This window comes from Athene noctua, chromosome 2 (assembly GCF_965140245.1).
Source record: "Athene noctua chromosome 2, bAthNoc1.hap1.1, whole genome shotgun sequence".
Taxonomy (NCBI): Eukaryota; Metazoa; Chordata; class Aves; order Strigiformes; family Strigidae; genus Athene; species Athene noctua.
Window position 1 is genome coordinate 143,682,024 of NC_134038.1, and position 12,844 is coordinate 143,694,867.

Genomic DNA, 12,844 nt, shown 5'->3' on the forward strand with positions numbered 1-12,844 from the left:
GCCCATGTATACCAATTTGGCTTCATGATTTTTGGTATTCAACTTATCATTTCCAAATAGCAAATATATGTGTACTTTATAAAACAGCAGCCAGCTTCCTGTATCCCTGACACAAATGTATTTTCTAACAATGAAGAAAAAGTGTTGACACCCTCCCATGGCAGAGTTTTCTCCATCTGCTTTTCTGATCAGAGGTTAGATCTAGGTGGCTGTTTAATCTGTACAGTGGTTACAAAGAATTTACAGCTTGGGTTGGCAAACCCCAAGTAGAATGTTGTTTGTCCTTTCCTTGTTCAGATGTATTACACTGGAGGTGGGGGCAGCACCTCTCATTTTAGGATTAAGCTGAGGTCTTTGGTTTCGTTTTTCTTTGGGTTTTTTTTCAGCTAAGGAATCCAGCTCAGCTAAACCATATTTTGATTCATAACCAGCTTCTACTTTCTTTCTGCTCTCATTCCCAGTGTGCTGATACTGTACAAAAATCACTCAGACATAATTTCAATTAAAAAGAAACAGCATTGTCTTTTCTTATGCTATCACATACAAGATATAACATTTGTCTTTATGTTTGCATACAGACTAAATTGTACAATATTTGAGAGGTATGGCTGTAGGGTTTTCTTGCTCCTAAGGTCAGTTCTCACGTATAAACACTTTTTTCCCGTTTTAAGTGCTCTCTCTTTCAGCTGCTTATTTTCAAGAAATACTGGTTTGGGGTTCTTTCTCCTTTTCATCTGCAATACAAAAGCTGTATGGCTGAGTGACAGTGGAGCCAAACTTTCACTGCAGTTAGAGGAGAACAGTTTAACTGAGCAGCCAGGCAATGTTTTCTCTAGAGTAAGCTGAACAGCCTTCTCAGCTGAGTACTATAATTAGACTATGGCTATCTAGTTTAGATGTAGGGATCTAAATTTCAGACATAGTGGGAGCTGAATGAACTTGCCCTTCACTAGTGTTGCACAATATTTGGAAGAGGTATTTGAGAGCATCCATCCAACTTTTCTTATATAATCCCCTCTTGTCAATTTGACAAGGTTTTTCTCTATTTTACCAAAGTCAAATCTCTCTTTAAAAAAAACCAAAAAACACAAACCCCAACCCAACCCCAAAATACCCACAACTGCATTTTAAAAACTTGAATTTTAAGATTTAATTCATTTGCATTAGAGGTCTGTGGTCTCTGCTTTCCTTGCAATACTTGTTGGCAGTAAGTCGTTTCCATTTCCACTGTTACAGTTTCACAAAGGTGCTGCTGAAGCCTGGCTCAAGCATTAAAAAAAAAAAAAAAGTTGTTAGAGCATCTGAGGTGAGAAAAGCCAAGGCATCCAGCACACCTTCCACTATTTTTGTTCCAGTACTCAATCCTAGAACACTTGTAATGTAGACAAAATTTTTAAATGCTTGATAAGAATTACTGGGAAAGCAACTGTGTGGAGAACACTGAGATGATTTACATATTTTATGGATGACTGATTTTAGTATAAAGGAAAATATTTTTTAATGTTCTGTAAGTACAGATTTTGTATGATGCATTGAAAGCAGGAGAGATCTGTTCTCACATGACTTAAAAAGGGATACATATCCATAAACTTTGAAGATGTGATTAACATATATGTAGAGTGTGGAACAAATTTAATCTTTTTTCAAAGCTGCAAGTAGTGCTTGTAGTATAGACAGATATTTCTTCTCTGCTGTGTTTGCACGGAAGTGAGAATTTTATGCTAACATACATGTTTTGTGATGTTTGAATTCTTTGCTTATACATTGCTAAGGTATAATTCAGCAGAGCTAGCAGCTTTGCTTCACAGAGCAGTTAGAGGAGTTAGGGACACCCAATACCCACTGAAAACTCAAAGTAGTATGAGAACACAAAATGATGCTTTAAGAACAAAAACCAAATTCTTACAGTGAAATATAGCTTAGTTCCAAGGGCTCAATTACTCTTGAAGCTAAAAAAGGGACCATGCCTTAAATGAAGGCAAATAGAAATTCCAAATCCTAGCTTTGCCAATTCATGTTAAATGGCAAATTAATCTAAAGAGATATTGCATATGAAAAGTATTTGAATCAATCTATTTTTCTTCTGTACAGATCTCAAAACAATGAGTGAACGACTCAAGAATAGGTACTACGTGTCTAAGAAATTATTCATGGCAGACTTGCAGCGAGTCTTTACAAATTGCAGAGAGTACAACCCCCCCGAGAGTGAATACTACAAATGTGCCAATATACTGGAGAAATTCTTCTACACAAAAATTAAAGAAGCTGGATTAATTGACAAGTGACACTGTCTTTTTTTACAACCAAATAGTGTGCCTACTTTATGGGCAGGGGAAGCCGTTATATATCTGAGTTGTGGGACTTTAAGGTTTCAAGAAACTTGTGTTTAATACTTCGCACTTTTAAAAACCCTTTTAGTTTTGCAAACGTGTATTATACTGAAGTTACAAAAATTATTTTATTAAAATGCTTTATAATGTATTTAATTACAGAAAATTTCTTTTGTGTGCCCATTTTGTGTTCATAAGTTTATCAGCTACAGCCTCAGAAACCCCACAAAACATGTGGGAAATTGCACATGTTTGGGAATATGAAGAAAATTTCCAGACAACAGATGTTATAGCTTACCTAATGCAGTATCTATTTGATAAAGTTTTATTATTTTTTTCCAGTAAAAAAGAAAATAGAAAGGGAAAACAACAGTTGGGGGGGTTCTGAAATACTTGTTTCTTTGTAGAATCTTTTTATGATGCTATTTTTTAAAAGAAACACTCAGCTGGTTGAGAAGCTGTGAGAGAAGAGCAGCCAGTTATGAATAAAGACTGCCTGTAATCTTTGATAGATGCAAGTTTTTCTATTCGTTTTGGGTTTTGATAAATATTTTACCTGCAAATTGTAATCTCATAACCACTATTTAAAAAAAAAAAATCTGGCTAGATGTGTAATGTCATAGTGACTTGGCTTATGCAGGACATAAGTACCCAAAATAACTTCAGAGAATCTGATTTGCATATACTAGACAATTTCAATTGGCTTAATAGAGTTAAGATTTTGATGCACTTCATGATCCGCCCTATTTACTACTCTTCACTGATAAATTCTTCAGATTATTCAGCAGAGATAAGCCTATTGTACACAAAAGAAGTCAATATATGACAGCTTCTAGGTTATGTACTTGGCTCCATAGTAAACTGGATTTTTTACTAAGCTTTATTGTAAATGCTTATTAACTGTGATTATTTAGACCCAGGAACATATTAACATTTTACAACTCATGTTAGTATATCTTCAAATTGAACACTTATATATTATATATATTTTGCTGCTTACACTACATTTAAGAGGTACACCTAACTTCCTAATGGAGATCAGTACAGGCCAAAAAGTTGTCACTTGACATTTTCTAATTAGAGTTTGTAACTGTAAATTATAATTGCTTTTGTGAAAAATGAATTTAACTTTCATTCTTGATGTTTTATATTTACAGATGTTACACTGGTAAAATTCAATAGTTATAAGACTGAAAAACAACCCAATCCTGTGCTGTGTTAAAGAATATATTCCTGCAAAATGCCTGTGCAATGTTAATTCACAAGTCAATTCAGCAAGTAGATGTCAGGAACTACCTGGAAGTAGTAAATGTGATACACAAGGTATTCAAAATGTTAACACTAGACTTGCCATAGTGTTTTGTATGAGATTAGTCTGATCTACATTTGGATCTATAACAAAGGTACAGTGAGTTTGTTTTTTTTAATAGCCAGTACTGGATGCTATAATCCTGTTTTGTAGATTGGGCCTACAGATGCACCTGTTAAGCTTGGTATCCTGTGAAATTTTGTTATTTTCAGAGTAGATTTTCTTATTGTCTTTCAATCAGATTGTCTCTTCTATATTGAAACATTTGTTTTCTAATTTAAGAATTAATATTTTCATAGATACTGTGCAATAAAGTTACGGTAGGATATGTGGTTTTGCAAATGCTTTAACAGCTGATGAACTTTACATTTGTAAAATTAATATATTGTACTGGTACAGAATAGTTTTAAATTATATATGTACAAAACCCTGATTATTTTGGTCTCTTTTTTCATTAATTAGATCTTGCACTACAAATATACACATGGAGGCAATTTCACAACCGAGAACAGTGAATCTACAAGACTGCAGTCAGTGCGTCTTCCAGCTACACTAGGAAGTAGACAAAAAAGCCCCCGAGTTCACCAGGGGCACGGTGTGCTAAACTGAGCTAAAAATTCAGTGTGGAAAGCTGTGACCATTCCCAGCTCCATACTGTGCTAACAGTGCTGTTACTCCTATTCCCTCAGCATCTCAAACAATTCTTTGACTGAGCTGTTCAAGTTTTGATTTTTCACCTTAGAGCATGCTCATGCTCTTTTCTCATTTTTGTCTGCTAGAGTCCTTCATTCACAAGACACAATGTACATAAGAGCAAACTAGAGTCCATGTTGAGCTTGTGCTTCCCTACTGTCACTGATGTTACTCAGATGGTACGCTTGTTTTGCATACCATAAACAAACCCCGCACCTGTCTACTACCTAACAATTAAAGACTATAAAGAGATTTTATTTCCTCCCCTCATCTACTAAGATTTAGTCCTGTGCCACATCATGTAAAAGTGTACTGTTTAGAGGGTAGCAAATAGTGGTCAAAAGAGGCTTACCTGTTTTCCTGGACACTTCCAGGAATATCAGTTCAGATTAGACTCAGACTCCTGCAGTTGTGATGGAACTGAAGCAATTCCTCAAGCTTACTGTTCTGGTTTGAGCCCAGAGGGCAACTGAGCACCACTCACCCCTTTCCCCCCAGTGCTGGGAAGGAGAAAAAGGAAAGAAAAGGCTCAGGAATTGAGATAAGGACATGGAGGGGTTGCTCACCCATTAATGGTAACAAGCAAAAGGCAGACTCCTTAGGGGAAGAACATCACTTTAATTCAAACACTAACAAAAGCAACACTAAACAGCCAGAATGGGACAGTGAGAGGCATTATTATATCTTAAAAACACCTCTCCCTGCCTCTGTCTTCTTCTGAGGGCCAGCTTCTTCCTGATATCTCTACCTCCTCCTCCACTGCAGCACAGGAGCAGGGGTTGGTGGATGCAGTCAGTCCTGCCCCTTCTTCTTCCAAGGGAAGTGGGGGGGAAGCACTCTTCTGCATTCTTTCTCCTGCTCCACATGATGTCCCTGTTGCAAGAGACAAACTCTCTGCTGAGTCCTCCCCACAGAATGCGTTCTTGAGATGCTCTGGCATGGGTCACCCCCACGTTGCAGTCCTCTCAGCATCAAATTACAACAGTGGAGGCTCCTTCCCACAGAGTCCTGGGGGTCCTCCACAGGCAAATCTCTGCTCCTCTGGTGACCTCCATGGGCAGCAGCTGGGGGCAGCCCTGCCATCTCACCACAGGATACAGGGGCCCCAGTCTCAACTCCAGCACACCTCCCCCCTCCTTCCTCCCACCAACCTTGGTGTACACATAGGTGTCTTCCTCATAACTCCTGCTCAAAGTCCTCCACTCCCTCTCAGGTTTCCCTTCTTAAATATGTTATCGCATCACTAAATGGCCCAACCTTCGTGCAAAGGCAGGTCCAACTGGGAGCCAGGGGAGCTTTCAAGAAGCTTCTTACAGGAGAGCACCACTGTAGCCCCCTCCCCTGCTACCAAAAACTCCACCATTCAAACCCAGCATACAATCCAAAAGTACCCCAGACCCACACCTGCCTTGGGCTGCTCTGCTAGCACAGTGGATTTTTTGTCCCCAGCTGTTACAGGTTTGTTTGCTGAAAGAAAAGAGCACCTGAAGTTAAATCATACTGATTAAGTTCTTAGAGTTTCAGAATGAAGATGGTAAACCCCAGATCTAGAAGCTTTAGGATACCAATGTTCAGTTTCAACATCCAAAGAATGCATTGTGAACAAATGTTTTCAAACATGAAGCAGCTGCAGCTTGTATTATTAGTTGAGTCAGTCATGTTGGAAGTTACCAGTGAAACAGTAATTAACATTATACTTTTTATTACAGAAAATATATAATAAAATATATACATCACACTTCTACCTAGTGAAGTGGGACAGGTGGTTGTTGTCATTGAGATTTTCAGTGAGACATTTGAGATTTGCAAGGCAAATTAAGAATTTTCTTATTATTTATTTTGAAGGTAGCATCCCTTTTTGTATTCATGTATCCACTAATATGTCTTAAATGTTTCCTCAGCAAACAAAAGCTAGTTTGAGCCCTCTACAACTTTGAAATCTTACTGGCCAGTTTATAATTGTTCTTCTAGAATACTTCCTACTCTGGTACCAAATGGTACCAGTTTAGATGTGGCAAGGGCACTTGGCAAAGCAGGGCCAAAATTATGGTGAAGTGCCATTACAGCAGTTTAGTTTACAATCCAGAGCCCTCTTCACCAACCTTCACACCTAACCAGATAGAGACAAAGCAAGTTTGAAGTTGATTATAACTTGTATTCATAGCAGTACCAACCAACCCTAAATTGCTACTTTTGAGAGCTCCAGCTACATAATAAAATTGCACCACTTAAATGTGTAAGGAGTACACTGGCTTGCAGAATGATTACTCTGACCTTGCTTCCCTTGAAGCAAATACGGAAACCACACAAAAAGAACCTAACTGAAACACTGACATTTATTTTAAAAATGTGAAATTTATAAATACAAAACTACAACCAACCATTACATAAACAAGAGCTGCACAAAAATGGCTATTAAAAGATCAGTTGTTTTTGTGGTTTAAGTGCTTAAAGTTCACTTTTTCCAACCACTGAGAGATCAAGCAGGGTATAAATTGTAAAATCACATTCATCATCTTTCCATCAGATATTTCTGATAACTCACAGATCCATGGTATATGGATGCCTCAAAAGAGGTTGAATGGAATCACCTTAGTTATAAGTCTTTTGTATTCTGTATCATTAAAAACAAGTCACTGAAAAACAAAATCCCTTGATGTTAGATGCAGAAGCATTTGCATATTTGTGTAAGATGTTATACAACAATAATTTCCTAGATGAAATATTTCCTTTCTTCATAGAGTGAGCATGGTTTTTCTAATCTCAATAACAACCAACGAATTTCTCATTGTATTTTGACAGAGATGCTTTCTTAAGAGATGGGCATTTAGCATTCTTTTTCTTCTTGAAAATTGGAGAGTCCAGAAAATTTGTATCTGTAAATGGATCTCCTCTCCTGAGTTTCCTGTTAAAAAAAAACAAAAAAGCAAAATTGAGTTTTGTTCCTCACATCATTTAAAACACTAACTTTCAGCTAGTTTGCTCAATTTCACATGAACTATTTCATATTACCAACATCAGACCTCTCTCTTGGAATCTTTTAAGAGCTTATTTCCAATATTTAAATAATCCCCTGACATCCTGTTTGATGGAACACCACAAACTTCATATCAAACTGGAAAGTAAGACACCTACCCTGCAATACTTGGTTCTTTATAGTTCACAGTAACAGTACAGCTTCGCTTGCGTTTTGGAGATTGTCGTCCTTCACCTTCTGGGACAATAGTTGCATTCCCAGTGCTGGGGAGCATTGAAGTGGTGTTGGTAACATCACAAAGATGACCACGAGATGGCTCGGAAGGCTGCCCTGGGAAGAAATTAGGCAGACTTCAGACAATTCAGGCAAGCTAGCTTGAAAGAGAATGTCTGTGAACATACAGATGTGAAGTAACTCTCACCTGTAACTATTATGTTATTCTTTCCACTTAAGAACACATAAGAGGATCAACAAATATTCAGGATTTTAATTTGGAAAAATAAATTAACACTAAAGCAGTACCAGGCAAAGTGTAATTTGTTATTGCCTGTCTCTCAATTTATAATCTTGTTCTCCTCTTTCCTTGGTGTTAATACATCATTAAACACATTTAAAATACAGTATTAAGTAACTGTTGACCAGTTCCTTAAATGAGAGATTTAATTCAAGTTTTTGCTGAGGAAAAAAAAGCAGCAGCCAGAAGAATGAATCTAATGATTTTTTAACATTATTCTGTTTGTATTTATTAAAAAAACTAAAATAAAAAAGCCTAAATCCCTTAATGTTATCTCTCAGGAAACAAAAGCAATTACAGAACACTTTCTACACTTACTGATAGACTTGTCACTTGATTTATTACTTTCAGCTTCTTTTTCATTATGGATTTTCTGCTCACGCTGTGCCAAACATCTCTTAGACCTTGGCCTTACATGGACTGGCGATGTATCTTTCTTGTCCACGGAACTTTTCCCTTTTTTTGATTTCCTATTGTAAGGCTCATAGAGGCTATCATCTGAATCTTCTTCAATACCACTTGACTCAGTAGTATTAGTTTCAGATAAGTTGCCTCTGTCAGCCACACCAGCATCTCTGTCATTCACCTTATTTTGTCGAAAAGGCGTGAGATGGACACGCTCCTCAAAATTAAAGTCATAAGCATCACTGGAGCCACCCAAGAAATCCAAGTTTTCTTTGGAAGCCTCTTTACTCTGTCGTTTTTTTTCTTTTCGTCTGGAAGTATTTTTAGGCCAGTCCAGTTTTCTCTTCTGATGCTTCTCTTTCCTTACAGGAGAGTCTTCTCTGCTTTTAAACTCCCACTGTTTAAGATCAGAATTACCATCAAAGTTTAACTGCGAAGTTTCAGAATTTATCTGCCTCAACACCAGCTCTGAGCCTAGCTTATTTTCATTCAACTGAGAAATATCTGAATTTATGTTTTCTACAACATGCTCCTCCAGACTTTCCTGAAGTCCAGTTTCATCCAGTTCAGAACATTTTTCTGTTGAATCAGGTGCTCCTGAACGGTCCAGGACACCAGTGCAAAGTTCATTGCAGTTTCTCATCTTTGAGTAGCAATGCCTGATGGGCACCCTTTTCGGTAACATATTATCAAATCCAGCCTCCTCGCTTGAAGGAACGTTTTCCAGCTCCGACCCTACGTTGTCCAGATGAAAATCAGATGTTCGTCCTTGCAATTCAAGAGGAAAAAGTTGTATTAAAACCAAATAGCAGCAACCTGTTAAGGTCTTGTGCAAATTCTGAGCATGTCAAAAATTTAGACTATTCTTAGAATTTTCTCCACAGATTTGTATAAACCAGTATTTGGCAATCAAGATAAGGTCTGTTTAATACATCTTCCAGAGAGAAAGCAATTAAGTATACCAGATTAGTATTTTCCTCTAAACTGTTCTATTTGGAAAGGTTATCTACAGGTCATTTATTTTTCCAAGTATTTTGCTTTGTTAACAGTTGTTGATTTCATAAGTGATAATGCATGACTAAAGATGACCTTATTCTGTTGAACTGTTTGGTAGATAATGAAACAAGATTGCAGGTATACAGAAGACAAAGTATTTTCAAATTCCTCCCCCATTTTGCTAGGCATCTTCATTCAAGATGTTTACTAGTTGCCAACATTAATATCTAACCTTTCTGATATTAAGTAGAGAATTACTTGAAAGTTACTTCAAAAGCAGTAATTACATTTTAAACTTACACGTTTTTTTTCCTGATTCAGAACAGAGCAATGTCTGATACTCTGATTTATTTACCTTTGCCTGGAACTATTCCGATTAAGGAAATGGCACTGTCAGATTCCTCACAGATCTCTGACACAGAACAACCCCGTTCATTTCTATCATTATCAGCCTCCATCCCACTTGGAAGTACTTGATCATCTCCATCAGCACCCTGTAGAAGTGTTTTTCTAGAGAAAATACCAAAGGTAGCATTTACTGAAGAGCAATATATTTTATGACAATGAATTACTTCATTACATTGAATTTCTTCCCTTTTTCCAGTCAGAAAGGTAAGCTGACTGTATCAGAATTCTCAAATATAAATAGGTATCAATAAATGATACTTACACTGAACACATTTGTCCTGTGACGCCAGAACAATTTCCAAGAACTGAAGCAAGCACTCTCTGATTCTGTCAACAAAATAAATCTTACTGTGACGAAATAGCAGAAACAAGCTTGCATCGTATACAAGTTTTAGACAACAGCCAAGTTGCCTTTGGCTCCGCAGAAGGGCTAAAGAAGCCCTTGAATCTTTTTCTTTCTGGTTGGCTAACACAAAGTGCTGTGGGATCTCACATACTTGGCTCCTACAAGGCAGCACATTCATCACCAGCCCAATCATACATAGTGGACAGTGGAGGAACTGTAAGGATGGTACAGGGAACAAGACACAAAGCCACAGAAAATCAGGGTTCCCCTATCACTTCATTGCAGATCCTCAGCCCCACTAACAACGTACTATGCACCCCCACAGTGTGGGCCCCATGCCATACTGGGAACTGTGGGACTAGTCGGACCTCCAAACTAAGGCTCAAATCTTAAAAACTGCGAGCATCTACGCTGGAAGGAATAAAGGAAAGAATCAACAGAAATCCTGCCCCTCAAAAGAAAAAGGCACTTACCATGTCTATGGAACACAAATTCTCTGCTGGGCAAAGGAGATCAACTGAGTTCAGTAAATTCTGAGAAACTTTTGAAATTATCTTATTCAAGGGTGATAGTCGATTCTAATAGACAAAAGAAGGAAAACACCACTATTACTGTCATACTCCAGTATCAACTACCAATGTAATAGATTCTTGTTGATATTACGAGATGACCAAAACCCAAAGATACCTGTGTCAGGTACATTCAACTGTGACAAAAAAAAAATTCACAAAATACTGATTTTAATTAAAGAAGAAAGAGTAGTCAGAAAAATAAATATTTAGTTAATGACCAGATCAGATGAGAATATGAAAACACTTGTTCTATATATGGAGTTACTTTTTCATGAAACATTTAAGATGATAAAGACATCAGTGGATTGGTGCAGATACTGATGTTCAGCTTCACTAAATCATAAAATTATTAAAAATACCTCAACAAGTCCTTGTGCTTGCTTCAACCTAAGATTTCTTTGCAAGTCAAACATCTGAACTTTCAGATCGTGATATTCTTTCCTTAACTGAAGAATGGTAGCCTCGGCATCCATCAGTTTGAGCTTTTCTTCTTGCAGAGCCTGAGCCAGAGCTTTGTTGTTTGCTTGTATGCTCTTCATTTGCTTGGATCTGCTGGCTGCAACAGGACAGTGAGCATTTCAACTTGGTTTAAGAAAAAATAAAATATAAAAACTATTAAGGTATTTAAGCATCTTACTTGTTATTTTGCACTTTACAGTGGAGATCTGGCTAGTTTTACCCAACTTTGTCAATTTCTGATTTCTTTTCTCTTTCATTCGTTCTTTTATATCATCCAGACTGTCTTTGAAGGACTTTTTCAAGTGTTGAGCCATCTTCTACCTTTAGAAACAGGAAGGGTGAAGAACTCATTAAGCTGGCGTTGCACAACGCTCCCCAATACCAAAAGAAGAGAAACAAGAATAAAACTTAGCGCGTTTTTAAGTTGCATACACACACAGAAGAGACCCACAAATACGAAAGACACACGGCTAGGGCCATTTTCAAAACAATTTTCGCAGCGTGGATGCTGCCGTTATTGCCGGTTACCCGAACTACAAAACGTACAGCGTCCGCCGCCGAGGCCCAGACCTCTAAGCACACGCAGGGGGGCGGGTACGACGGGGGTTGGGCGGGGGGGAGCGGTGTGTGTGGTGGCGTCTCCGAGGGGTCGGAAGGGGGTCCCCGGCCCCTCTAACGCTGGAGGGAGACCCTCACGACGCCCAGCCGTACTTCCTCAGCAAGGTGCGGGCACCGCCGGGCACCTCCCGCACACGGCGGCGGTTGCCCGAGCCCCAGGCAGAGACAGCACCCGTCCGGCGGCTGTTAGCAGGCAGACCCCGGCAGCAGACATCTCCAGAAGGCCCGGCGCAGCAGACGGCTCCGGCGCAGCTCACCTGACGGCGCCAGGCCCCGGCAGCCCGAGCGCTGGGGGCGGAGGGGAGCGGCGAGACCCGCTGGCTCGCGGCCGGGCGGCTGGCTCACGCGTCCCGACGTTCAAACCGCGCCGCCGCGGCCTCTCATTGGTGGCGCCGGCACCTGGCGTCACCGCGCTCATCCGGGCCTCGCGCCGGGCCACGCCCCCCGGGCGCGGCAGCGGAGGCTCCGCCCCCCGCGGGCCAGCTCGGCCCCGCCCCGCCCCCCGGTAGCCCTCTCCGTGAGGCGGCGGCGTTCCGCCGGGCCGCCCTCGCTGCCGCCACGGGGTCGTGCCCGTCGGTGGTTCCGCGGGCCGCAGTCGGGCTCCGGGCTGCTGCTCCCGATGGGCCTCCCCGCGGCTTTCCCGGCCAGACCCTCATCCGGGGTCCTGTGTTCACCTGCAGAGCTTCAGCTGCCGTAGTGGAAAGGCATCGGGCAGAACGACAGCCGCTCATTAAACGGCAAAACTAGGAGATAAAAATCGTTAGTTTTTGATGTTTTACGCAGAGGGATCGCTTGTCGCAGCAGTAGCGGGATAAGCCTTTCCCACCCTTACCAGACCGCGATTCTTGTGGAGTGCTCCTACCTGTTACAGCTTGAGATTGAAATATGATAAAAGCTGCAGGCTTAAACCTACTCTCAAATAGTTATTTTCTGAAAGAAACTCTTCCAAAACTCCATCCAGACGATGATGGCAACTGCTGCTCTGTGGGGCTTATGCGTGGCCAGGCCGTGAAGCGTGGGACAAGCGTGGCGGAGGTTTGGCTGCCGGCCTGGCTGTGAGGGGGGGCTGCCCCCGGGAGCGCCGCGCCTCAGGCCGCTGCTCACCTCCCTACCGCCCCACCAGCTTGCCTTTGATTATGTAGGTTTCGGAACAACTGCAGCTGATTAGTATATGCTAATATCTATGCATATTGAACATGGAGTGCTGAACTTTGATT

The 12,844-nt window shown here is 40.3% G+C and overlaps 2 protein-coding genes across 2 annotated transcripts in view; one reads left to right on the top strand and one right to left on the bottom strand.

Moving 5' to 3' along the window:
* Positions 1-4,072, top strand: part of KAT2B (lysine acetyltransferase 2B) — a 48,005-nt gene extending 43,933 nt beyond the window's left edge. The window contains exon 18 of the mRNA XM_074900514.1: positions 2,092-4,072. Coding sequence (XP_074756615.1) covers positions 2,092-2,285 — 194 coding nt within the window. The 3' untranslated portion in view covers positions 2,286-4,072. The remainder of the gene's footprint in view (positions 1-2,091) is intronic.
* A 3,023-nt stretch (positions 4,073-7,095) lies between these two features.
* On the bottom strand, positions 7,096-12,588 carry SGO1 (shugoshin 1). The gene is made up of 9 exons (XM_074897509.1): positions 12,490-12,588; positions 11,188-11,330; positions 10,910-11,106; positions 10,452-10,556; positions 9,895-9,959; positions 9,580-9,734; positions 8,142-8,996; positions 7,468-7,639; positions 7,096-7,237 (listed from the first exon to the last, which is right to left on the bottom strand). The coding sequence occupies exons 2-9, from the start codon at positions 11,321-11,323 to the stop codon at positions 7,096-7,098; spliced, it is 1,827 nt and encodes a 608-aa protein (XP_074753610.1). The 5' UTR covers positions 11,324-11,330; positions 12,490-12,588.
* Between the last annotated feature and the right edge of the window lie 256 nt (positions 12,589-12,844).

What these genes read in the sequence shown, in the direction of transcription:
- SGO1 (XM_074897509.1), bottom strand. Translation starts at nt 11,323, where the DNA reads ATGGCTCAACACTTGAAAAAGTCCTTCAAAGACAGTCTGGATGATATA. An exon ending in ACAGGACAAATGTGTTCAGT is followed by an intron (nt 9,735 to 9,894) that starts GTAAGTATCATT and finishes TATTTTCTCTAG; the next exon opens with AAAAACACTTCTACAGGGTG. An exon ending in AAAGAACCAAGTATTGCAGG is followed by an intron (nt 7,238 to 7,467) that starts GTAGGTGTCTTA and finishes TTTTTTTAACAG; the next exon opens with GAAACTCAGGAGAGGAGATC.